The 26,075-nt window shown below is 50.2% G+C and overlaps 2 protein-coding genes across 3 annotated transcripts in view; both read left to right on the plus strand.

The window, feature by feature from the left end:
• GPC3 (glypican 3) overlaps window positions 1-5,234 on the plus strand; it is a 142,149-nt gene extending 136,915 nt beyond the window's left edge. For both annotated transcript variants that reach the window (XM_071442299.1, XM_071442300.1), the window contains exon 8: window positions 4,062-5,234. In XM_071442299.1, coding sequence (XP_071298400.1) covers window positions 4,062-4,237 — 176 coding nt within the window. In that variant the 3' untranslated portion in view covers window positions 4,238-5,234. The remainder of the gene's footprint in view (window positions 1-4,061) is intronic.
• Window positions 5,235-20,395: 15,161 nt separating this feature from the next.
• The window catches only part of GPC4 (glypican 4), a 67,821-nt gene continuing 62,141 nt past the window's right edge, over window positions 20,396-26,075 (plus strand). The window contains exon 1 of the mRNA XM_071442301.1: window positions 20,396-20,874. Coding sequence (XP_071298402.1) covers window positions 20,514-20,874 — 361 coding nt within the window. The 5' untranslated portion in view covers window positions 20,396-20,513. The remainder of the gene's footprint in view (window positions 20,875-26,075) is intronic.

Raw genomic sequence — 26,075 nt, forward strand, 5'->3', positions numbered from 1 at the left:
TAGCCAGCATTGCATTTGGCAGAGCAAAGCCTATGTGCCAGTACTCTTCCTCCTCGTTCCTGCTGTGCCAGCTGCCATGGGACATTCCATCCCAGCTCAAACCCAACTTCCTCCCAGTTCAGCCCTATTTTATAGCCACCTCCAAAGCTGGTGTGGTTCAGCAAGAAGAGCTTTCTAGTGATCCCTGCCCAATAACTTGTGCAGAGTCAGTATGGCAGAGTCAGGAGGCATTTTCCCTAATCCATGGGAAAATGCCTGTGCTTTATGTCGTGGCTGCGGAGAGCGCGGGTTGCGGGGCTGGCGCCGGGTTTTGTCCTCCACGCTGCGAGGCCATTGAAGCTGTGGCTGTCCTGGGAGCACAGCACAGCAGCTTTGTGTTAGAGGGGCTTTGGTGACAAAAGATGCTTCCGGAGGGACCGGCTTGTGTGCGGCTGGAGACCTTTCAGCAGCTGTGGGAGGGTGCCGGGAAAGCGCCCGCACGCTCGGCTCGCGTGAGGAGGGGCAGGGAAAAGCACAGCTAATGATGGACTATTATTTTAAAGGGATTATCTAATCTGCAGCCCAGAGGACAAGAGGGACCAGAATGAGTGAAGATTGAATTTGTAATTAGTGCAGATTGTTGGTAATACCCCCTGGACTCTGATTATAAACAGAAACAGATTTTTCTGGTTTCCTGCCCTCCCCCAAAAGGCTTTGCAGGGCAAAGGGCCACTTTGTACTGAGAAGCTGATGCCAGTGAATTGGGTGATCAGAGCTGGAGTGGTGGAGATGTTTAATGCAGAAGGTGGCTGGGTAGAGGGGAGGCAGAGAAGTACCTTCTTTTAGGTTATTTTGCAGCATAAAGGCAAAGTTTTGGGTGGATGTGCCCAAAATGGAGTATGTGGAATGTTAGTTTCAGTTACCCCACCAGCCATCCTGCAGCTCTATCCCTGATGCTGAGGCTCTTTCACTCCTGGAAGCTGTGAGGGCAGGAGGTGCACGGATGTGGGGGTGACCAGGTCTAACCAGGGATCCTAAAAAAAGCTGGAAATTATAATGGAGCCCTCTCAAGAACTACCTGGTTAGGAACATTTGCCAATTTGGGTTCTTGGATTTGAAATATGTTTATTATCGATAATATAAGCAGTAAGATCAGAGGCAGTGGGCAGAAACTGATGCACAGGAAGCTCCATCTGAATATGAGGAAGAACTTTTTTACTGTGCAGTGACTGAGAACTGGAGGTTGCCCAGAAAGGGTGTGGAGTGTCCCTCACTGGAGATAGACTCAATCCTGTGCTTTGGGCTTGAGAGGGAGCTTGGACCAGATAAGTGACTGTGATCCCTTCCAACCTTACCAATTCTGTGATTCTGTGATGTGTATTTTTAATGCTGTTATTGCCTGGATTGGCTGCCTGAGGTCTGTTAGAGGCTCATACCTTTTATTTTCCTTTCCTCTGATGTAGCAAAGGTCATTAGGAGTTAAGTGAAAGGGATTTGCAAGGGCTACAGATCCATGATTAATACAAAATAAAAGATGCTTGGCTAAATCCATCACGCCTAAAAATACAGTTGGGCACAAATGAGGAGTAGGATACAATGGAAGAAACAGTGAAAACAAATGGCACACCCAAGCACTGAACTTCTGAAGCAGTTAAGGGGAGGAAAATAGCATTCTAATCTCTGATGACAAGAGGGTTTCTCTTCCCTTCTCTTTAATTTGGCCAGAAGGAAATAGCGAGAGCATCACCATCCCCATTTGGGTGAAATGCTGGGATTTAAAAACTTACTCTTACTCAAGTTGAGGTGAAATCCCAGAATTGGACAATTTCCCACGCAGAGAATATGTTTGGAACACTCATTTTGGTACTGGCTGAACATTTCCAACGGGATTCAGCTGCTGCATTGAGACCCGTGCAGGAACTCGAATCTCATAAATTACATCCCAGAACAAGACTGTAAATGGGGCCGTCAAAACCCTTTGTGCTGTTAAGGACCTTGCTGAAACACTCTTTTGTTTCAAGTTTCTTTTCTAAAGGGAAGGCAAGAGTAGTTACTCAGTTCCTGGAGAGTTTTTTAGGTTTGCTAGGATGTCCAGTAAGAGAATATTCTGCCCCAAAAGCTCTCATGGTCACTGGTCTGGGAGCCTGTGGGTGCCTGACAGTGCTGTGGCCCCATGGAGCCTCTTTTAGGTTTCAGAAGCCTTTTTAATGTGTGGAAATACCTTCCAAAACACACTAGGGCAGGTTGTGATCCAACACTGTGCCAGCTGAGGAGTCTTGTGTCAAACAACCAACTGTGAAATAATCTGCTGTGATTTTATTAACTCCAAATCCCTCCACTTATTTTCCAGAATGAGCTTGGGAAAAGAAGGTGGTGCAGGCAGGCTGCTCCCAAACTTCCCTGGAGCCTGAGCCTGCCTCGTGCCAGAGGGACTGGTTCTCTCTGTGCTTGGAAAGTCTCCCAGCACATCCCTTTCGAGGTGGCACCTTTCTCCCCCTGTTCTTCCCGTGCAGTGCCAGAGGACAGCACCATATCTGTACTGCTCAGAAGAAAAGTAGGAAAGCTGTGGAAAAGAGGAGTTGCAGTGTTTGTGGGGATCTACGATAGAATTCAGTTTACCAGGGGGGTTCACCTGGCCCTCTCTGTGCTTGGATAACTGCTCCCTTTGAGCCATTTCTGACGTCCTTTGATGGCCTGGGCTGACTCACTTGTAATGCTAACATCGTTCTGCTTTTGTTTTGCAATGTTTGGGTAGTTTTTGATTAAGAAATACTGCCTGTTTGCCTTGGCAGTGGTGTTCATTGGATTGATGTGGCATTTTTTAGATAGAGGGCTTATTCAGTTTCTTGGATTCTTTCTCAGGGGTGGGGTGGGATGATCCAAACCTTTCCAACATGCTAGTGATCCAGGAGAAAGCTTGGAAAAGTCTTGAGCCAGGGTCTCTTCTGATGGAAACCACCAGTTTCCTCCAACTCCAAAGGCCAGGCTCTGAGGATAGGACAAACCAGGCTTACCTGATTCCCATTTGGGTGAGAAACCTGGACCCCAGAAGGAGATGGCAGCAGCACAAGCAGGGGAGCAAGGGCCCCACTGCCCTGAGAACAAGCACGAGTGCACCCACTCAGTCCAGCAGACTGACAGGTTCAGATGCCCCAGGTGGATCTGGCTAATGGCATCTTAAAACACCTTTTACTCTTTCTTCTTGGCCCTGAGATTTGCTGGTGTCTTGTCTTTCCACATTGTCTATTTGGAATTCTTTATTCTTCCCTGACCCAGCAAGAGAAGGGCAGCTATGAGTTACTGCTCAGCAGGCCCCTTGCAGCCAGTGATGGTTGCCACAAGCTTTCCCCTCTGTTAATGTCATGTTCCTCAGCCAGTGCTATCAGAACTTTTATACTGAATGCTTTCTTGGATTGGAACCCACATGTGCTTCATCTCAAAGTCTCCGTGTTGCAACACCAGCATGCCCAGAGTGCATGATCCACTCACATTCCTTCCTTTGATGAGGTGGATCAGGGATGGGATGTGTTCTCAGTGCTGCAAGGAGCATATTTTGCACACTCTTACGTAAGATTGCAGGAATGCAGAGCTCCTTGGGTCCTACAGGAGCCAGGAGGCTTTGGTGAGCAAGGCCTTCTGCTGACTCTGGGTTTGGGGAGGTGTTGGTGCAGGATTTCCTCACTCCTGCACGCAGCCTTGTTGTGCCTGGGGAGCAGACACAATTTGCATTGCTAAGCACCCCCTCCAAAGCTCAGCTGGTTTTCTTTGGGAGTAGCTCTCCAGTAAGGCACATCCCTTATCTCTTTTGTTTTCTTACTGGAGCACCTCACAGTTGGGATTTTTTGGTCTCCCTACGAATAAGATTTGGTGTAGGGTACTGAGACTGGTGGGTGCAGGACTGACAAGATGTTTGCTAAGCTCTTCTGGCCCATTTGTGATGCCTTTGGCTGCACCCAGCCCCAGCTGCCCTCAGCTGTGGCAGGGCTGCCCCCAGAGCCGCAGTTTTTGTGGGGTCTGTGTGTGCTGTGTGTCAGAATAACACACACCACGTGTTACTGACACTTCTCTCCTTCTGCTTTCAGAGCTGGCCTACGACCTGGACATGGATGACATCTCTGCAAATAAGCAGCTTCTGAATCAGCAAAGCAAGGATGGTGCTGCAGTCCCCAGCAGCGACCCTGGCAGTGCAGCCACCCACCCCAGTCCTGCTGCTGGCATTGCCCTGCTCCTCCTGCTGCTGCTGGCCCACCAGCCATGAGCAGTGCTGGTGGCATCACTCCGTGTCTCTCCATGCCTTTCTTTGATGAGGAAGATATTTGGAACCTCTTCTGAAATATATGCACATTTCCAAAAACAGGACAAATGCCCTGAGTCAGTTTTTCAAGACTCTTCACGGAAAAAAACCTCAGATTTAAAAAAGTGTTGGTTCATGGCAAACTAGTAAATATCTAACAGTGCTTTTTAAAGATAATCCTGTTAAATATAAGCAGGTTCATATTAAATTGTGTTCTTCACAGTTTTTGAACACTGAGGTCTCCCTTGCTATTAAGGTGGAGACCATATTTCATTTTGAGTTGTTCAAACATGCATGGGGTACAGAACACCTATGGCTTATGAAATACTCTCAGCAAATATCATACCCCTGATTCCTAAGTTGACTTAATACAGATTTTTTTTCTGTAGTTTAGCCGGTTTTTGTACTTACTCCAAATTCAAGTCTCACCGCTGGGAATCTGGTCAGGACATAACAGAGCATGTGAAGACAGGGGAGAGAGAAGATCAGACACTTGGCAGGAGGAAAGATGCTGTGGAAGAGGAGCTGTCCTGCCCTGGGACTGTGGTGAAGATCTGCTCCCCTGGGCACAGAGCCCATCTGCACCATGGCAAGTTGCAGGTGATTTTTCTGCTCATCCCCCAGCCAGGTCCTGAAGCCCTTCAGTGCAGCTGGCTGATCCCCACCAGCATCCTTGTGGCACATGCAACAACCTGGCTTCATTCTTCAGGAGTGAAGCACCTCCTTTCCCACGGGAAACCTGCAAGCACAGCCCCAGCCAAAGGAGCGACGGCAGGGATGTACACACTGTGCTCTGCAGGGTGAACAATGACTGGCCAAGCTGCTGTGCTCTGAAAGGGGAAAAGAAAAGGATTTACAGCCTTTTACAGGAGCCTGAGGCAGATGAGACTCTTACTCATGTGTTTCTTTGCATGTTCCTTTACGTAAGCTATCTCTAAAATAAAGATTGGTTGCTCTCTAAGTGGTGCCCTGGCAGTAGCCTCCCATGTGTGTGAGACAGCAGCCTGTGTTGTGCTGGAGTGGGCAGCCTGGGAACACCAACTGTGCCCAGCTCAGGGACACCAGGACTTGGCTTGGTCTGATTCAGTGAATGGGCTGGGCTTTGTTTAGTTTCTGGCCAAGATGGTTGCATATTTCTGTTTAAGATCTGCCTTTACTGGAGTGTTTCTATCTGCAGTATCTTAAGCTGCAGCATGTGCACGTACGTGTGCATACACCCCCTCACACACACATGCATGCTTCAAATATTTGTGTGCATCAGGCCTCTTTTACAGCAGCTTTCTGTTTAGGAGAAAGTAGATAATTCTAAACCATGCAGTCAGATGGTTTGGAGAGTGGAAACTTTACCCAGTCTAAGTGATGGGGCTGACCTGTCTGACTCTGATTTGAAGCCTTGGGATTGTGTGAAGTGCTTTGGGTTTGTGGCAGAAGGAGAGATGATTGTTGCTCCACTCCTCTGCATGGAGATGTTAACTCACTGTTCACCACTCCTGATGCAAAGGAGCAGATCTGGGCTAACCCATGGCATGACCTGCTGGTTAATTGTTGGAGAGCTGTCCCCAGGGTTTCAGAATCTCATGTCCCATCCACACCAGGGTGAGTGCTGGGGTTTTTGGCAGTGCTGACATGTGGTATTCCTGTAAGGGCTGATTTTTTGCATCCATGCACTGTGATGTGGTTTTGTATTTTACATGTTTTTGTATTTTATATTTTACATGTTCACCAAACTGTAATCCTCTCTGTCTCTTGGGACCGTGCTTTGCCCCTGGTCAGAGGGGTCCTGGTGCATGGGGCTGTGCAAGGGAGAGCCAGTGGTGGTGCTGGCAGAGGCATTTCTTCACCTTCCTGCTGCTCAGCTCTTGTTCTGGCCCAGCTCTCTGTGCTGCAGCTGGCTGAGCCCCTGAGCCTCTGCTCCACCAAAGGGAATATTTTATTAGCGCCACTTGAATTTGAATCGCTTCTTCCCTTCTGATCATTTTCCTTTCATCCCCTGGGAGTGCTGGGGGTGGAAGTGGGCTGCTGGGTTTGTTCAGAGATGATGTGCTGCCTCTGCCTCACCAGGTACCACTGCTACCAGCGCAGGGACATCATCTCCTCTAATATTATGGCAGAAATATTCTGTGTGCTGCTGCTTCCTTAGATAAGCAGCAGGATGGGAGGGGGGCAGCAGTTTTTCAGTACAATTTCCCTCTGAGGAGCAGGCGTGGGCTGTGCCTTGCTGAGTCTCACAAAGCCTGGTGGGTTCTCCCACGTGCATCACCGCAGTGTGATGCTGGTGCTTCTCACTGAAGACCCCTCTGAGGCATGCTGAGCCTGCTTTCCCTTTGCTGTTTAGCAAAGCTGTGCTTGCTGGAGACTTTGTTATGATCAGAGATCACAAAAAACAGCCTTTGAGCCCACTACCTGCCAAGTTTATAAAATAACAGATTATAGCCTGAAAAAGCAGCTGTTGAGTTTTCCCCTGCCCTGGGTTTGTGCACATGTTTTAACAGGGGTTTGCAAGGAATGCCCTGGCCACCGAGGTGGAATAGAGCTGGTGTTCAATTTTGGGCTGTGTTTCATTCCCATCATGAGAAATAAGGAACAGATTTTCCCTGTTTGTTTCTCTACACCATTTCTGTGTACTGTGACCTGCCTTGCCATGGGATGGGGCCCCTCCATCAGGAGATGGGCACTGTCACCTCCCCTCTGCATTGTGTACCTGGAGCTCCAAACCTTGTCCCAAGGCAGGCAGGTTTAACTGCTAATACACAGTCGAGATTATTTCCATTTTTATCATTATTGATATTATTATATATTATTAATGAGTGTACATATCTCATATTTATCACATGTTTATTTGTGTCAAGGCAGAGGAGGGCTTGAGCTGCTGGCAGGTGCCAGGGCTGGAGCTCAGCTGTGCACACAGCACCATGATAACACAGGGATGTGAATTCAGCACCGGTGGTGGCCCCTTCAGACCTGCAAAGTGTCACCAGAGTAAACACCTGGGGTTTTAGCTGAATAGAGGAGTTCATGGCATGGAGGTGCTTCTGGAGAAAAAAACCCCAAACAATGGAAAAACTCCTTTTCAGTTAATTTTTAGCTTTGTGATCTGCCTTGTGGGCTTGGGACCTTGTGCAGGCACCAGATAAAGGCCTGGCAACCTTGGGAATGTTTCCTGTCTCAGGTGGTTGAGCCCTCACTCCTGCCAGTTAACCTTAGTGCTTCCTGGCCACTTCTGCAGCTCCTTTCAGCTCCACTCACAGCACTGGGGTGGCAGGAGCCTGCTGGCCCCATCCCATGTGAGCAGCATCACCCCTTGTGCATTCTGCAAAATAAAAAACTGCATTAAAGCTAAAACTGCATCCCCGGAGGGCTTTGCAAGCAGCCTTAAAAAGGTGATGAAGCCAACACCTTTCCCTGTGTCTGAGGGTGGTGATGAGATGCAAACATGTGCTTAGCATGTGGAATGTATTTCTGCACTAACCACGCATCAAATTATAATTTAAAATCAAAATATTTTTGTTGGATGGGAAGTTCCAGTTCATTAATCAATTGACTAATAGTTTAGTGCTGGAATGGTAAAATCTAACACACTGAACAGCTGCTGGAAACAGCTGGTGCTCACTGCTCCTGATGGTTGGGAAAGTGAAATCTAAAGTGTCTCAGTTTAGTTTTTCAGGGAGATTTTCAGAATTCCTCATTTGTCTCCATGAGCAAAGCCCTCAAGCCCTGTGGAGCATGGGCAGGATCCAGGGCTGGATTCACTGGAGCTTCCAAGTGAAACAAAATGCCCCTTGCACACATGGAGGATGCAGAGAGCACCATTGGAGACCTGGCAGCTGGACATGTTCCTGTGGGTCTGCAGAGGGGGGACATGTGCAGTCCTGTGCTCTCAGGTATTTGATTTGCTTTTCAGTCCAAACTGGTGCATGCTGAGCTATGGGCACAGCAAGGGAGATGCCACCAACCAGAAGGGCACGTGCAGCCTTGGAGGGTGCAGGGCACAGCTCAGGGTCCTGCTGGGGTGGCAGCCTGGGGTCTGCTGTGCTGGCAGGGAGGAGGGCTCTGTCGTGCCTGGCCCCTGCTCTGCCTTGTTGGCAGCTGCTGGTCCATGGTGAGATGGGCAGGAGGTGGTGGTGGTGGGCAAGAGGCACCAAGGGAGCAGGGAGACGAGCAGGCTGCAGCAGGGACCACACAGGGGGTGATGGTGCATAAATCTCTAAAGTAAAATATATGAAACCACTCAAACACTCAGAATGCTCCAAAGAGCCAGGTGTGCTGCTGGGACATCTCCTTCCAGTGCTGGAGCACACAGCTCAGGGTGGCACTGGCCAAGCCCACCAGACCAGTCCTGCCCTGCAGGCTCTCCAGCACAGCATCCCTAGGGTAAAGCAGCCCAGGAACATCCTTTGGTTCCCAAACACTCGGGTGCCTTGGTGGGAATTTCCTTGACCTTTCCAGCAGCTCTGCAGCTTAATGATTGACAAGTGCTGCTAAAGCTTTACCAGATCACACACCACACCCCCTAGAAGCAGGTGGCCATTCCCAGAAACCCAGAGATTTCTAAGTTTGAGCTTCACAGCTGGGAGTGACTCAGCTGGGCACCAGGAAAATCACAAATTCTCCCAGTATGTTATAAGAAGTTAGGTTTGCAGGTACTGGAGGAATGAAATCAGCGGCCAGAAGGGAATGGGATGAAAAACTACAACATTGGAGGATGCTTGCTGGTCCTTAGTGTTGGAATTTGGGTTTTTTATTAGGGATGTGGTGAAGGTACCTATATGAAGAAAAAAAGGTGGATTTTGTTCAGCTCCAGCCTGTGGCTTGCTCATGGGAACCTCCCTAAGAAGTAAAAGTGGGGGTGAAAAAGCAACCCAAATCCACAAACAACCCCCTAAATAGGCTTGTCAAAATGTTACTAAGGGCATTCCCTGGAGATGAGATAACTGAAATTTTGGCATAGGAAGATGAAGCACTGTGGCATGTTTATACAGTCAGCAAATTTACTGCCTTCAAAAAGAAACCCCAGAAAAAGCAGTGGGTGTTAATCAAATATCATTTATTTTGTCAAACTTTGTATCCTTTTGAAAATAAACATCTTGGTGCTGTTTTGCTGAGCGCGTGCAGGATCTGAAGCGCACAGCCATGCTTGGGGCTGCAGAGTGATGCACCCCACAGTCCCTCCTGACAGACAAAGCCATTCCCTGCAAAGCCCTCATGTCCAGCTCCTGAACCATGAACCATGTGCCAGCACTGCAGCCCAGAAGGTTTGGAGAGGCTTATATATTATATTATATCCTTCTTGCTGGTGTGGGGTTTTTCATCCTGGGCACCGTGTGGTGTGGTGGGTACCCGAGAGCACTTTGTGGGCAAGGAAGGGCTCCCACTAGAGATTATCCAGCATTGTTTCAAATGCTCCTTGGTGGCCACAGGGAGAAGGAAGGCTTCTCCCAAGTGATCCAGCCCATTACCAGTGTTGAAAAACAGATTTTTCATAGCAGAAGTACAGATTTAGCCTCAACCTCCCAGTTTACTTGCTGTCTTCTCCCTTGTAGGAGCCCAGCAGAGACCTCAGCAACTTCTTGCAACGAGTCAACACATTTAGGGATCTCAGCCATTTGTTTTTGTTTGCTTTCACTGCCTTCTCTGCTGTTATTATTTCAATGTGCAAAGATGCTGCACATCCAGAAAGGAAATCACTGCTGGATCCAAGCAGCACAACCATCAGCTCCAGCTCTCTGCAGGCTAATCACTAGAAAGAAGTGGAAAGCCTGCCTGTAGCAGCCTGTGTCCCTTCAGTGTCATATTATATTACCATCCACCATGTTAGCAAATGGGAAAATAAACATGAGCTGGATAGCAAAGCAAGAGGCTGTTTAATTACAGATGTGAAGAAGAATGACGTTTGTGTACATTCCACCCAGAAGTGGATTAGAGTGGTGACCTTTCCTGTGGTGTGAAACGGGTTTGTTGTGGAGTGCAGGCATCTCGTGTCACTTCAAGATCTGCCAGACGTTTTGTTGCCCCTGTTGTTTATGGTTAGCATTGGATGATGTCTCTTGAATCTGAATCTCAGCAGCTGACAGCATTTTCTGAGAACTTGTCATCTGGACTCCATCTAGCAAAATTCCGGGTATTGGGTGTATTTGTTCCCATTTGATGGAAAAACAAAGTTTTATGGAAAAAAAAAAAAACAAACAAACTAAAGGGAGAATGGTGGCATTTGTGACTCATGATGTTGAGCTGAAACTTGTGGAACAATCCAGGATTTGGCCCAGGGTCTCAGACCCGTGGTGTAAGTTCCTGCTATTGCCTGACACTGTGTGTGGGATAAACATCTCCTGAATGTGGTAACCAGCACGGACACTTGGCCATGGCAGTGCCACAGAGCCATCAGGGATGGCTTTGCTGTGCTCAGCCTCCTGTGACCACATCAGAGGAGGGGAATGCTATTTCCAGCCCACCAAAGTACCAATATCTTGCTTTCTTGAATCATTCTAGCAGGGCCCTTGCTCCAGATTCTTCAGCCTGTTCTGCTCGTGACAAGGATGGCAGAGCAGGAGGGCAAGGAAGGGGATTTTTTCCCCTGGTGTCACCAGCCCTGGTGGTGTGGAACCCCCTGCAAAGGATCTGCTCATCACCTTGCTGATTCTGCAGCCAGGCTGGGCTCTGCCACCTGAGTGGCCGTGGGAGCCCCTGCCCGTGCTGCCAGCAAAGGCAGGGGGCTCAGAGGGCCAGGCTGGGCAGCCTGGGCAGGGAGATGCTGTCCTGTGGAGGAGTAAAGGCACTAATTGGCCTGGTTAATTGCAGGGCGGGTCAGATCAGGCTCATCCTGCACACTCACTCAAACCTCCGTGCAGTTTCCGTGCTTCTTGCCTGAAATCTGTTTTTACAGCCTTTGAAGAGTGATCATTTTAAGCATGATATAGACAGATCATTTAATTATTTTTAAGGAGACTGATTGATCCCACTGCCTGATGGGCTGCCAGACTCCATCCCTGGTGACTGTCTGGCAGAAGCTCCCGGTTATTGTGGTCTTGACCTGCTAATCCAATCTCTAAAGGAGTAACTCAAGATCCTGATGTTCCTGTCTGCTGACTGGGATAAATGGATTCCCCTTTTACCACCTCTTTTACACAGCCTCACATGGCATTTTGGTTAAGGTTCTGCTCTTGATCTTGTTGCTGACAGCGTGGGATGGGCGTGTGGATGGTTTGCAGGGCTGTGGGAGTGCCTGGATGGGCTCTGTGCTGCTGCACAGGGATTTCCCTGAGCCCCTGGTTTGTTCTGTTACCACTGTGAAGCCCAGGGGGAGAGCAGGGCAGTGAAATCTCTGCTGCCGGAGGTGCAGGGGAAGGTCAGAGCAAGCCATGGCCAGAGGCTTTTCCAGAGGGTGTCTGGAGCACGCAGGAGGGATGAGGGAATGCTCTGCATTGTCAGCCCAGCCAAAGCTGCTCTGCCTCTTTTAAGGGGTCTCCACCGATGTTACCTGTCCCTGGGTAGTGTTTGGCCAAGGGATTTGTGCAGTTTGTGGTGCTCCATCCCAAAACAGTCATGGTTAGACAAAGTGTTAAAACATCATTGGCTCAGTGTTGCTGAGTGTGATTAGCCCTGAGATGCTCACAAAATGGGAAGGTGCTGATGCTTCACCTCCTGTCGTGTTCCCATGCTGGTTTTCCCCTCAGCCTCCTCTCTTCCATGGGGTCCTGGGCAGGTACATACCAATGGTGATGTCCAGGTTAATTAAACCCTTTGTTTTTATATTTTTTTCCACTTGAAAGTGTCCCTCAGAGAGGGGCCAGATGCTCCTGCTTTTGAAGCATACTTCTGGGGGCTGAGACCATCCCCTATGCCAGCACTGCTGTCACAGGGGCACAGCTTTCTGCACAACTCACCTCTGGCAAGACACAGACTGAGGCTGCACCATGTCCCAGCAAAGGAGGAGCCCATTCTGCATCAGGTCCTGCAGTTGAGATGTGGCTTAGGTGATTTAGGAGCATATCTGTGTCTCTGGGACATGTGTTCCAGCTAACAGGCTCTGGGAAAAAAAACACCCATAGGAGCTGGTGTCATTGTAAATGTCACAGTATTGTTATCCCAGCAGTGGCAGGGCTGGCTGGCAGAGCCTTAGAAACAAAGTTAAATTTTGAAGAATTTTTAAATTAAGAAATTAATTAATTAGGATGTCCATTCCTGCCATCTGTTTTTTTGCATGATTTGGGTGTGAGTTTTCAGCTTTCCACTGCAGCTGTGAGGCTTGGGGAAAGAAAAAACTTCTTTAAAGAGCTGAGACAACAATTTCAAGTGCTGGGCACTTACATGAAGCATTGTGAAACCTAAATTGCAGGATCTCAGCACTGCTCATGGTTACTTTCAGGCAGAAAGACCCATGTCACAGGAGAAGAGCAGGCACACAGCTACCTGATGCTTTGCCTTCTCAACCCAAACAGAGATGTGAGTCACAAGGAAATTTTCCACAGGGAACATTTTTTTGCCCATTAATAGCAAAAAGTGCTGAGTAGTTTTTTTCCCTCTTGTACAGGAATCTGTGGTGAGCATCTGCACCACGGGATCCATGAGAGCTGGTTGTTTTTGAGGGGGGCAGGCAGGGGAGGGTGCTGCAAGCAGGAGAGATGGTGATTTTGCACAGAGGCAGTTTTGGAAGTGAGGCCTGAACATGGCACAGAGGGGACATCCCTGGAGCTGCTCTTTCAGACCAAGATGGAACCAAGAGTGCAAATTGTGGACATAACAGCCAGCAGGATGCCAGGTCCTGCAGTGACAGGCTCTGCAGAGGGTGTTTTGCAAAGCCTCCACCTCCTCCACACCACCTTTTTCCAGAGGAAGGAGATGTGGGGCTGTGCCCAGCCCTGCACTGGTCATCCTGGGAGGTTCCCAGCCTGTGCACCTGGAGATGCTGAGCATTGCTCCCACACAGGCTGTGAGAAGTCAAATAAGGTATCAAGAAAAGTCCTTTCTTCTATTTTTTTTTCTATTTTTTTGCTTTCTCCCTCTATAATTCTTCACCCGCCTGGCCCTGGGTGTATCTGCAGGCCATGGGTGCTCCCAACCTGCCTGCTGGAGTTCCAGGGGAAGGCAGGGATGGGCAGCCTTGGACAGACACATCAGGGGACAGTGGCGCTCCTGCTGTCCCCATGCCATGCGGGACCACCCACACGGCCCCGCACATCAATCAGCCCTGGCTCAATCTCGCCACTGGCCACCTCCCTGACCCCACCATCTCCCTCCTGCTCCCTGGGGATTCAAGTGCAAATGCCCTGGGCCTGGGCTGTCCTGCACCGGCCTCAGCCCTCGATGTGTGCCCGGGCTGATGCGGGATCTCCCTGCAGCTGCGAGACCACCGTGTCCTGGCTGATTTACAGCAGGAAACATCGACCTGCAGGCTAACCAATGGCTGGGGTTTTTTGGGGTTTTTTTTCATCTTTTTTTTCCCTTTCTTCTCTCCTGATCAGCTGTTGAAATAAAATGACTTTCATTTTTCCCTCCCTCCTTTCTCCCCAGTCTATGCCCAAACCGCAATATCGGTTAAAAATATCATCTGTGAGAGGAAAAGGCAAATAAATGAGTACATCAAAGCCAGCAGCCTGGGGCTGTTGGGTTGGGAGAAGAAATAGGGCTAGGCCTTGGGCCCATTATCTTGCTGATATCTAATGCCACCACTTCAGAGTGTGAGAATGGAGCCTTTTTTTTTCCTCAGCTGAGCGTGCTGGCCCTGCTGGTGTTTGGGAGCACAAAGGCCGCCATCCACCCCAGCTCTCAAGACAGACCGTTGACATGTTGCTCTCAGATTTCATTCCTGAAAATCTGGAACTGTATGCTGAACAAATAACATGATCTTTTTCCTTCATCTGGAAAGGATAAAAACAATTGCTGGCATTCTGAGCCGATCACTCTTCCTTTCCCTCTCTCCTCCCTCCCACTTTCCTTGCAAGCCCCGACTCACTACCCGCAAGTCACAACTTGCATATTTTCATTTGAAAACTTTAAACCATGGGGGGTGAGGGGCAAGAATGGAGGAGAATGAAAAAAGAAGATTAAAAAAAAAAAAAAAAAAAGGATTTCAGGCAGCAATGATATAACCATGAATGTCCAGCAGCAGCCAGTGTGCTGCCCCAGCCCTGCTGGACAAGGGGGATGGAGCTAAAGGCAAGGGATGAACATCCCTGCTGTGGTATGGATGGTGCTTAATCCATTTAGGGGCTGGGCTGGTGAGGAGGGTTGCACCCTCTGGGACCTGCATTATACCCTCTGATGGGCATTGAACCTGGGAGAGGGACAGGAGCTGTGATCACTTTGGTCCAAGGCAAAGTCTGGTGACTCCTCTCAAGCAGCAGGACTTAAGCCAACACTCATCCTGCATCCCATTCTCCCAGCTTGCTCCTTCATGGGTTGCTTCCAGCAGTGCACTGTTGGGAAGAGGAGCCCCATCAGCCTGTCCAGCCAGGTGATGCAGAGGGTGAGCAGTGTGTGCTGCCAGGACCTTCTGCCTGCAGCAGGGGGTGTTTTAAGCGGGTTTTGTTTACTTCCACCTGTGTAGCACAAACATTTTCCACTCTGTGTTTACAAATTCTTTTGAAATAGCCTATAAACAGAACTAAAAGAGTGCCTGAGGGTAAAACAAAAAGTTTCGTCTTCTTTTTTTTTATATATCATTATTTTATTGATCCTGAAGCCTGGTACAGAACAGGACTGGGTCATTCCTGCTCAGAGCTGGTGCTCCCTCTGCTCTCCTTTGACCTGTTTTGCCTTCTGCATCTCAGGTGATGTTAAAGGAGTTGGCCACTTCTGCTCCCCTCTGCTGACAGAAACCTCAAAGGCAGTGACGCGCATCCCTGCTGGGACGAGGCAGATGTCTACAAACCCAACGTTTGCTGGACTGGTGCCCAGGTGGAAGTGCTTTGAGGGGAATGAAAGGCCCCAGATGAAGTGCTGGTTGCAGTAATTAAGACCTCTGGAGCTCCCCCTGGCAAGCTCACACTGATCTTTCCCAAGCTGTCAAAAACCAACCCTGGCCTCTCTGCTGCCCATCACAGTGCAGCTCCATGGGCTGGAGCATGGAAAGCAGCACTGCTGTGGGAACCAGCTGCCTCAACTGCCATGAGAGGTGATGCCCAGCATCAGAGGGGACTGGGACAGCCTTGCTGACAACTGTGGGGCAACAGGCTCCCTCTTCTCCTGGCTCTGCTCCACAGTGTTTTAGCTGGCACCAGGGAGTTCAGGTGTTATGTAGCTATTACTCATTTTTAATAGTGCCAGCTGGCTGGGTTATCTGCTGCTCTGAACATGCCTCTCCCTCTCTCTCTCTCTCCTTTCCATGTTGAAGAGTATTTCTTGCTGCTCTGAATAGTGCTTGGGGTTGTTCCCTCTGCCCCAGGTCTGCAGGGGCCAAGTCCCAGAGCTGGTGGGACCACCAGCAGCAACAGGGGCCATCTCCAGCCATGCTGTGCTGTGCCAGCCACATGTGCCAAGAGCTTTGGGCTCTGCTGATAGCAGGGTATGTTTTCTTCATGTACAGGAGATAGGAGGAAAAAGATAGCCAGCTTGAATTGTGGCCAGGGAGGTTTAGGTTAGCCATTAAGAAATGCTTTTGTGCAACGAAATACCGAGTCGGTAGCTGGGACAGACTGCACAGTCTTGACTGAGGAAGGATTTTGAGAGCAGACAGGGAGAGGACAGCTTGAGGTCGCTTTTTCTGGGCCAGGGAGGAAGGCATCAGGTGTCTGATGCTTTTTCCAGTCCTAATCTCTGCAGCTCCAGAGTTTTGTGACCCCTCCAGATGGGTGATGAGCTTATCTGCGGACCAGGAGGCTGCACATTCTGGAGTGTGTGGGCTGGCCATGCCACTGCTCACAGCACCCACAAACCTCACTCTGCCCCTGCCCTGCCAGTGCCTGTCCCAGACTGGCACCAGCATTGAACCAACACTTAGGAGTGCAATAAAAGCAAAATAAATCAGCCCAGGCAGCAATACCTGCTGTAAATATAGCTCAGAATGTCCGAGGGAGGGCTGAGCAGGGCGTTGCTGCTGGGAAGGGATGGAAATGCAAGAATGAGCTGGGGGCTTGTTTCCTCTGTCATCCTTGAATCGTGCCACCCATCTTCTTCTCTGCCCTGCAACCACTGGTTCCTCTCAATCCTCCTGCCTCAAGAAGTCCCCATTCCAGCCCCACTTCCTGGCCATAGGAAGATTAGGTGAGTGTGGATGGAGAATGGAAGCCATGGCCAGCTCTGGAGCAATGGTGACTGACGTTCACTTGCCAGGAATCTGTTGGGGAATATTTTTATCCTCTGGGTGTGAGTGTGCTACACGTCAGAGCCATCTGCCACACAGTCACTTTTGGGAGAGCTAGGGAGTGCAGGCATGAGAATCTGTGAAAGTGAGTGCATTCCTGTGCCCTTCAAAGCTGTGTGTCCCCAGGTCTCCTCCCTGTGGTGCCTGGGGACAGAGCTGGGATGACTTCTCGTCCTTCTGGGGAAAGAGACAAACTCTTGCATTCCCTAAAATGGAGATGGTCTTGAGCTCTGCAGAGGAAGCCCAGTGCACTGCAAGCTGTTTCAGACATGGGAAGCTGAGTGACACTAACAGCAGCCTCACTGCACAGCCAGCCTGATCCCCCTGTCCTTTCAGCATCTTTCTGTCTTTCTTCAGCGTGCACAGCCCCTCACACCCAGCTGGCATCAGCCCCCCTACAGAAGGCAACAAGGAGCTCACCCACCAACCCACCCCTTGCCCCCGAGTGGAGCAGTTACTGCAGGAGGTTTCTGTTCTTCTCTATGGGATGAAGTAGCCCTTGGATAAAAATAAGTGATACAAATTAAATAGAGACATCAGCCCATGACAAAACACTAGATCTGCTTGCCCTAAAATATCAGGCTGTTGACACTCAGAAACCAGATTCAGACCATCATTTTGCAACTAGCAGGATCCCCCATCCTCATGACAGATGCCCTGGATTAAAGACCCCTAAATTTGTGGTATTTGGGGTTTTATCAAAGGAGACTCTTTCCACTTGAGCATCCCTCATTCCAGCCTGGCTGCTGTGCTGCAGGAGCTTGCCTGGTTTGGGTTTACCCCGAGCCATCTCCTGCTGATGAGCTGGAGCTGGGAAGACATGTTTGTCCAGTTCCCTTTCAACACTTTCTGACCTCCTTGTGGCCCAGACTTTCCTACCAGAGTGTAGGATTTAATCATCCTTAATGATAGCCAGGCCAAGGATAGCATTCAGCCAGGTTTTCCTAAACAGCTACATCTGAAATCTTTATCCCAGTACAACCTCCCAGTAAATTTCCTGACAAATGACTGGAAACACTACAGGGTTGTGGCAGACCTATGGCCAGGACCAGAATTAAATCAGACCAAAAGCTTAAGCCCTCATATAAATCCAGAGGGATTTTTGAATGTAATTGGTGCTGCAGCCAGACTTGGTGTTCCTCTCTGCTGCCAAGATTTGCCAGTGCTAGAGAACTGCTCCACTCCTTTTAACTTGAAGTTACAACTGATCCTGAGAATCCTGTGCAGTTGGCAATTATTTGTACCAATTTTTAGTGTAAGCCAGTGGGCTCAGCTGATACCAATAAGATTTATCATGATTTAACCACACCCCCACAGAGGGTTTGTGCTGATTCCTTTAGAGTGGATTCAAAGTGACTTTATTAAACCAACATAACTCTGCTGTGTGGATGAAGGCTTGGGCAGGAGCAGTGTGGCTGGAGGTCTGAGCTGGGCAGGAGAGGCAGTACATGGGAGGAAGGTAAAAAGAAACTGTGGAGAAACATATCTTCTCTGGCTTCTCCTTCCCTGCCCTTCTTTCTCTATGAAAAGCTGGCAGGGCTGCAATTTTTTGGGATCCCCCCAGATAAGAGAGGAGACTCACAGCTGAGTGTGAGCAGGTAGAGATGAAACAGCTTTGGAAGTTTAGCAGGCAGCACTCTCTGCCAGGTAGGGGAGATGGGGACGTGAACCCAGGATCATCCTGTGTGATGTGGAGCATCCTTTGCCACCACAGCAGGCCCTGAGATAGGGCTGGAAAAGAAACACAGAGTCTGGGGACAGGAATCCTAATGGAGAGAAAAGAGTTTTGGGGCCATGCAAAGTCAGGAGTTTTCAGTCTTTTTAAAACTAAACCATGAGTTTTTTTCCTCTGCTTTTCTCCATCTTTTTTCTCCTGGGAAAGGGAAATTGTGCGAGCAATTTGGGGTGAGGGGGCTGGGGAGGGTCTGCCAGATGTGCAAAAATGCTGGAGAAAGCAAAAAACTCAGAGAAAAAAATTCTCTTTTGAGAGAGGCTACTTTTCCATTCCTTAAAAAAGAAAAAAAAAAGAAAAAGAGTTTTTCATGAAAATTTTCAGGCAGTTCCATTGTTTTGCTTCAGCCTTTGATTTAACTACTTGAGCAAGTATTTGACAAAACCCTCCATGTTTTTCAGGAGGTTTCTTAAATCCCACCGAGGTATGGGATTATGAGAAACAACAAATGGCAAGCTGTCTCTAACCCCACAGACTTTCTCACTCTCGTTTTCTCTCTCACTTTGGAATAAAAAATGCAGTGCTCCCTGCTGAGTTCTCTTTAAAATTCACATTGTCTCTTCAAATAAAGGCTGGGAGGGTGAGGTAGTGCTTTGAAAACCAGAACTCAGTCATACATTGCAGGGCCAGATCCTAGAGGATTATTCTCTCTCAGGACACTTTATAACTTCATGAGAACTTCTGGCCTGGCTTGTCTCACCAGCTTAGTGAGAGTGGCCCCAGTGGATGGCAGGATGACTGAGATCCCTACACCCCCTTCCATCAGGATGGCTGGTGGAGACTTTTTAAACCATGATAAAGCAAATTCCTTTTTTTTAATTTGCCCTGGGGACGGTGGGGCCCATTTTCTGTGCAGCCAGGGGATGCTCCCTGCACCCAGAGGCAGAAGGAAGCCCTGCTGCAGCACGAGGCTCTCCATTGTGGCTGATGCAGACTGGGCTGTGGTAATGTGGTTTTCCCCTGCTTTTGGTGTGATTTGTGACTGCAGCAGCCTGTGCTGCCCCAAGGCTGTGCTGAGCTGCCAGCGTCGCCGCTGGAAAGCTCAGAGCTGGATGAGCATCCCATTCCTAGGAGAAGTGCCTGGCAGGACAGCGTGGCTGTGCTTTGCTCACACAGGGGAAATAAAGAGAGGAACTTTTCCTCCCGACCCACCCGGACTTTTGGTAGCAAAAGCTTGGGAGCAAGGGGGTGAAGCTGGCAACTTTCTTTGTGTTGTTTCAGCCTTTCCTTCCCCACTGTGGCAATGAGAGAAACGAAGCTCACAGAGGAGCACTGTATTGTAAATGCTGCACTTTTATTTTTCTTAAATGATGCTATCACCAGGCCATTACACTGTCCTGGGGCAAACGGATCTGTGCTGAGACACGGCACTGAGCACAGACACTGCAGCAGGACAGAGCTCCCCATGCAGCACCCACACCCAGGGGACAAGGACATGGAGACCTCACCATGACAGACAGGGAGCAAGGGTTGAGCAGACCCTTTAAGTGACATTGCAGCTTCAGGAAATTATGACCGGTCCTGTCATTCTTGCAATACTGTGTCTGTGATTTTTCAGTAAACTGAAGCAAGAAGCAACTGTTGGACTCTGGTCCAAGGGTTCGTTCAGCAGGGCTTTACATCTCTGCCTGTGTCTGTGTGCTGGGCTGGGGTATGAAGGAGAGTGACTGGAGCACCTTGATGTCAGTGTTCCTGAGGCCTTTGCCCTGCTAAACTCTTGGAAACAGAAGATTGGTGGAAAAATGTCGGTTTTGACAAGTCTTTCATGCACATAGTTCAGACCTGTCACAGCGATGTCAAAATTCATCAGCGTAGTGAACCTATTAAACCTGGGGCAGAGCTGAACCATCTACAGCTCCAGTTCAGGAGGCAGAGCACAGCACACAGGGAATCCCTCTGCTTCCCTCGCGGGGCACTTCGGAGCTGGCCTGGGTGGGAGCGCGGGTGCCAGGCGGGAGCTCCTGGGGCCGGGCGCTGCCAGCGCGGCTGCGGGCTCGGGCTCCCGTGCGGGGCAGCGCCGGGGCTCTCCGCGGGAGGGAGCGCCCGCGCGGGGCCGGGCAGCCCCGGGCTCCGCTCCGCCTCGCTGGGCGGGCGGATCCCAGCTCCTGATTTTCCCGGGGGCTGCAGAGGCTTGTCCCGGCCCTGCGCGATCCTGCTTGGCTGCCGCCCTCCCCGCCTCCCTCCACCTCCTCCTCCTCCACCACCACCCCATGTGCTTCCTGCCGGGCCAAGTTCGCGGAGCGCCGCCGCACGCCGGGCCAGCGGAGCGGAGCCGCAGCGGAGTGGGGCGCAGGGCAGCGGGCGCGGCTGCTGCGGGGCGCGGCGGGGCAGGCTCGGCGGAGCGCCGGCTCCAGCCTCGGGGCGCGCTCGCCCGGCCGCGGCGGCCCCTGCCCGCCCGCACCATGCCGCGGCGGCGCGGCTGCCTGCCGCCCCTCCTGTGCGCGCTGGCCGCCCTCAGCCTGCCGCTGCTGCTGGCCGCCGAGCCCCGCGCCAAAAGTTGCTCCGAAGTGCGGAGGCTCTACGCCGCCAAGGGCTTCAGCCAGAGCGAGGCGCCCAGCCACGAGATCAGCGGTGAGTCGCGATCCTCGCCGCCGCCTTTGTGCGCGCTCGGCCCGGCCCCGCGGAGCGCGAGGTGCGCGCCCGGCTCCCCCCGGCGCGGGGCCCGGAGCCCGGCTCGGGGCGCGCTGCCCGGCTCGGCGCGGCTCGGGTCGGCTCCGCGGAGCTCGGCGCCCATCCCGCGCGGAGGGTCCCGGCGCGGTCCCGGCTGCCCGCCCCCCGTGCCAGGCCGTGCCGGGCGGGACCGCGCCTGTTGCCGGCCCCGCTCCCGGCTCGGCGGCGGCGGCGCGGGCGCTCCTGCCCTTGGGTCGCCGCTCGCCCCGGCGGGGAGCGGGCCCGTCCCGCCCCGGTGCCCGGCGGCTGCTAGCGGAGGGACTGAGCCATGGCTCCTTTTTTTTTTTTTTTTCCTTTTTTTTTTTTTTTTTTTCTTTCCCCCTTCCTTTTTCTTTCTTTCTTCCCTCAACCTTCGTCCCGAGGTACTTGCGCATCCCGGGGACAGGAGTGCTCGCAGCCGGCAGCAGTAGGAAATGGTAGCTAATGTGCTCACACCCAAAACATTTTATTCTTTTTGTTTCATCCTTCATCTCCCTCCCAGGGCCGCTGCTTTTATTTCCCCTTCTGAATGACCTACTGGACCGCATTCTCCGCGGAACAAAGGAAGTGCCTTTTTAGCTGGAATCCTCGGAGACCACCAAGGACTCCAGCTCATGCACTGCAATTTCGCACTACTTTCAACAATAACAAAAATGCATGACTGAATGGCTCAAAAATGTGGAGTGTTGGAGGCATTCATTTCGGTCTGGGACACTGTCACAACACAGACAGACCCCAAGTAAATACCTTTAGACGGCTCAGATAGAAGCTGGGGGTAATCTTTACCATTGGTGTGCCCTCCAGATATGCATACATTATCCTTTTCACTGACAAAATTAAAATCATTTCAGTCGCTTGTGCTTTTGTGTTGTCAGACTAATGATATGCATTTAGCCTACATCTGTTTGAATAAAATTGCAGGCCCGTTTACTTCTCCAAGAAATATTTTAATGAGAAACGTCTGACTGGTTGCAGTTAAAATACTCTCGCCCCTTCACTCTGCCTGCTTTGTAAAATGGTCTCTAATAAATAGTCTTGCATTTGAGTCCAGCCCTCATCAGTGTAGGATCAGAACGTGAGCAGACTTCCCCTTAAGTCCAGTATTGGGAAGGTTTGACCTAGTCCTTATTTTATATATTATTGTTTAAGATGACTTGGTGAGCTTTGGAGAATGTCAGGAGTAGATCATGCTGACAGGGCTTCCATTTGAAGCTCTAAAGCTGTTGTGTGTTTGAGAAAAGTGATGAGCAAGGTAAGATTATTTGACAAAAGAAGGGCTTTCTGCAGTGACATGCTGAAAGTATCGCCTGGGTTATGTTGCTGTTCCAGGGGCACAGGGAGTCTGTGTCTGGCCTTGCTTGGAAAGCAACAGGTCCTGCAAAGTTGTGTTTTAAATGTAATCCTGCTGTGCAGGGTATTTCAGGTGGTGGAAGTCTTTAAAAGGAGGCGTGCTGTGTACAGCTTTAAAGTGTGGTGTACCTCAAGTGTGGCTGAATTTAAAATTAAACCTGGAGTGGGGTGCTACACCTGCTGCAGTTTCACGTTCCCCCTGTGAATTCATGTGGTTTTGGCGTGGGTTGTGTTTAGAGGCTCCGGATCTCCCCCCTCGCTGCTCAGCTGGTGCAGGCAGGTCTAACCACCAGTCCCTGGTGTTGAGCTCTCTCAGAGTGGAGAACTTCACCTGTGGCATCAGCACAGGGCACTGCAGTCCCATGGGCCGGGTGATAAAGCTGCAGGCTGAGGTCTGGCACCGGGGTGAGAGGTCTGTGGTGTGTATTGTGTCTAGAACAGGGCCACTTGCCAAAGCTTTGATTTCAGATGGTGTTTCAGGTGATAAGTGGCGTGTTTTCCATCAGGAGAGTGAGTGGTTTGGACAGGCCGTTACCTGGGCGCCTGGCTATCGGTGGGAACACGATAAATGTGTGTGAGGGAATGAGCCATGTGCTTGGCCAAGGATCCCACTGGGATGATGGTGGAAACTGGTGATTTCTGCTTGGTGCCACCTCTCTGCTCACTAAAGTGGTGGAGGACAGCTTGGGGAGGCTTCAGTGGGCTGAATGGCATCACGTGTGGACACATCAGTGCTGATGGAATGATGTGTGGACACATGGTTGTTCATGTCTGAAGTGCATCGGCTTCTTTGTTAGATTTTTGTACTGATTTGATGGATTATGTCTTATTCTCACATTCTCTTAGCAAGTTGCTTTAGATCACAGTGCAGACAGAAACTTTCTAGCATCTTTGTGAAAAGGTGTCCTAAGAGCTGTGGCAGATTTGTTTCTGTAAGTGTAGTGATTTCTTTGCTGTTGGGGATTACTGATCCTACAGAATGTTGGCCTTGGATTGTAAAGTGAAGCAGCTGTGTGGTGCAGGCAAATGTGTCCCTGCACTGAGCTATGTGACATAAAGTGAAACTCATCCTCACTGGAAGGCCATGGGAGTCATTTGGGGTTTTATAGCATCTCACATGGATTTTTTGGCCACATTATTTTCTTCTGGAGCAGCAGATATGTAAACTTTTTTCTTTCAAGGAAATGCCCATTCCAGCAGGCGTTTTATCTGTATCATTGCTATTTCAGTGGCATTAAAAGGCTGCTCCTTCACCATAATTACCCAGGAGTTCACTTTAATACCTATTTAGAAGATGTTTAGGACCTAATTAGAGTATGCATAAATAGCAGGTTATATCTTGCTGAAGTACCTAGGCATTTCTTAAAGAAGTGCACAGCTGGCCAACTCACTGCTTGCTTGATAAGAGGTGTAAAATGGGTTATTTGTGGTGTGGGACACAGAGAACTTGTTTCCTTTTATGTCGCTTTGGTGTTAGAGGTATAAACACAGACTACTGCTATAAATCTGTGTGGAAGCTTTTCATAATCTGTGGCCCTTTGGTGCTGCTTTGTACCTGAGTGTTCCTCAGTGGCTGCTGCTCCTCCAGCCCTGTGATGTGTGTGTGGCAAAGCTCCTGGCAGTGCTGAGATGCAATCTTGCTGTTGCTGGAGAGGTCAGTGCTTTCATAGACCTGATGTCTACATAGCTGGTTTGTGAAACCTGACTCTTGATAGCCTGTAGATAGTAGGTGGTGTGGGCAGAGCACCAGCTTCTGACTGCTTTTAAGATGACTTTGACAGTTTCCCAAGGACGGGTCACATCTTGGGAAGTTCTAGGTCCTGGAGCCACTGACTTTGTTCAAACTCTACCCAGAATATTCCTTATGGATTCCAGGTGTCTCTGAGCTGTCCTGATAGGGCTGAACTCCCTGGAGTGACCATCTGAAGGGGCTGCTTACCCTGGTTGGTCTGGTGGGGCTGCAGAATGAAATGCAAAGTGAGCTGGTGGTGGCATCTGGAGACCCACAGTAGGTGGCTGTGATTTAAAAAACAAAAAACCCCCCACCCAACCTTTCTTTCAAAAGGCTGCTTCTTGCCCCCGGGTGTTAAACAGACGGAAATTCCTTCGCTTTTCCTGCTAATTGGAAGAACTAGATGTTTCTTTTCCTGGATTGAAAAGGAGAAAAAAACCCCAAAACCATCTTGCCTGTTGGTGGAAAATGTAGCCAGTTAAGTGGCAAAATTCCTTCAGCAGTGTCATCCCTGCTTTCACTGGCACTGCCCTCCTGGCAGTGGTGGAGAGCACAGAGCAAACCTGGAGCCTGTCTTTGCAGGGAGCTGGGTGCAAGCAGCACTCTGTTCAGTCTAGTGAAGTGTTCAGTGTAATTCATCTCTATTTAAACCAAATTAATTGAATAGCTGCATTTATTTGTGAGAGCAGTTCTTTCTCCATGGCAGAGGAAATCGGTTGACCCTTGATTTTTGGACTTTGGGACTTTGCCCAAGGCAACTGTGGGTGGGTGTGCATTGATGTCCTGCTGCTCACTTGTCCCCAGTGTATTTATGGCTGTCAGTAGGTGCTCTGTCCTTGTGTCCTGCCCTTGGTCAGTCAGGATTTGTTTGCATTGCTGTTTGTTGGGGTTTAACCCCAGCCAGCAACCAAGCCTCACACAGGCACTCGTTCACTTCCCTACCTAAAGGATTAGGGAGAGGACCAAGAGGGTAAATGGTAGGAAACTTGTGGGTTGAGAAGAATCCAATTCAACAGGGAAAGCAAAAGCTGAGCATGCAAGCAAAGCCAGGAATTCAGTGTTTCCTTGGGCAGGCAGGTGTTCAGCCATCCCAGGAAAGCAGGGCCCCATCACATGTAACAGTGACTTGGGAAGACAAACACCATCATTCCAAATGTCCTCCCCTTTCTCCTTCTTTCCCTCACTTTATATATGACCATGATGTCATATGGTCTGGAATCTCTCTTTGGTCACTTGGGGTCACCTGTCCCAGCTGTGTCTCTTCCTTCAACTTCCTTGCCAGCATATCAGTACAAGAAGCAGAAAATACTTTGGCTGTGTGTAATCCCAGCTCAGCAATAACAAAAACTTTTCCGTATTATCAACCCTATGCTCAGCACAAATCCAGAACACAGTCCCATACTAACCACTGTGAAGAAAATTAACTCTACTCCAGCCAAAACCAGCCCATTGTTTTACATGTCAAGTTCAGCAAATGCTTCTTTAGTTTTTCACATGCTTCTCTTCCATGTGGCCTCTTCCAACTGAGAAAGGCTTTCTGGATCCCCTCCAGGCCAGTGTTCCTCGGCTGTCTGGCACTGTTGCAGTCGGGTTGCAGAGGCAGCTCTGGACTTGCTGTGCTATGAGAAATACCAGATAACACCTGGTCATCCTCGAGGTCTGTTTGAAGGTGTGGAGTGACCTGGCCACCGGCTGTACCTACTTGCCGCGATTCCTGTCCGATGAAGGCAGTGGTCCTTGGCGGGCAGGGGGGTTTTCTCCTGATTACCTGGCCAGCCGTGGGTGGGGAAGTGACCATTGGAGAGAACATCCCCTCGGCCTTCACAAGTTGGCTGGCATGGAAAACTAAACGAGAGAACAGCTTGAAGTATTTTTAGCCTCTTCTAATGTCATTTAGCAACTGGAAGCGGCGGGAGGGGGGAGCTGGCAGCGTGCGAGTTGCCCGCAGGCCACCGAGGAGCGCTGGCGGCGCGGCCGGGCTGGAGGGGGCTGGCGGCGGCTCCCGGCTGAGTCACGGCTCCGAGCCCGGCTCCGGCCGCCG

The sequence above is a fragment of the Agelaius tricolor genome, unplaced genomic scaffold, assembly GCF_023055355.1.
Source record: "Agelaius tricolor isolate 1412-34295 unplaced genomic scaffold, bAgeTri1.0.p SCAF_17, whole genome shotgun sequence".
NCBI lineage: Eukaryota > Metazoa > Chordata > Aves > Passeriformes > Icteridae > Agelaius > Agelaius tricolor.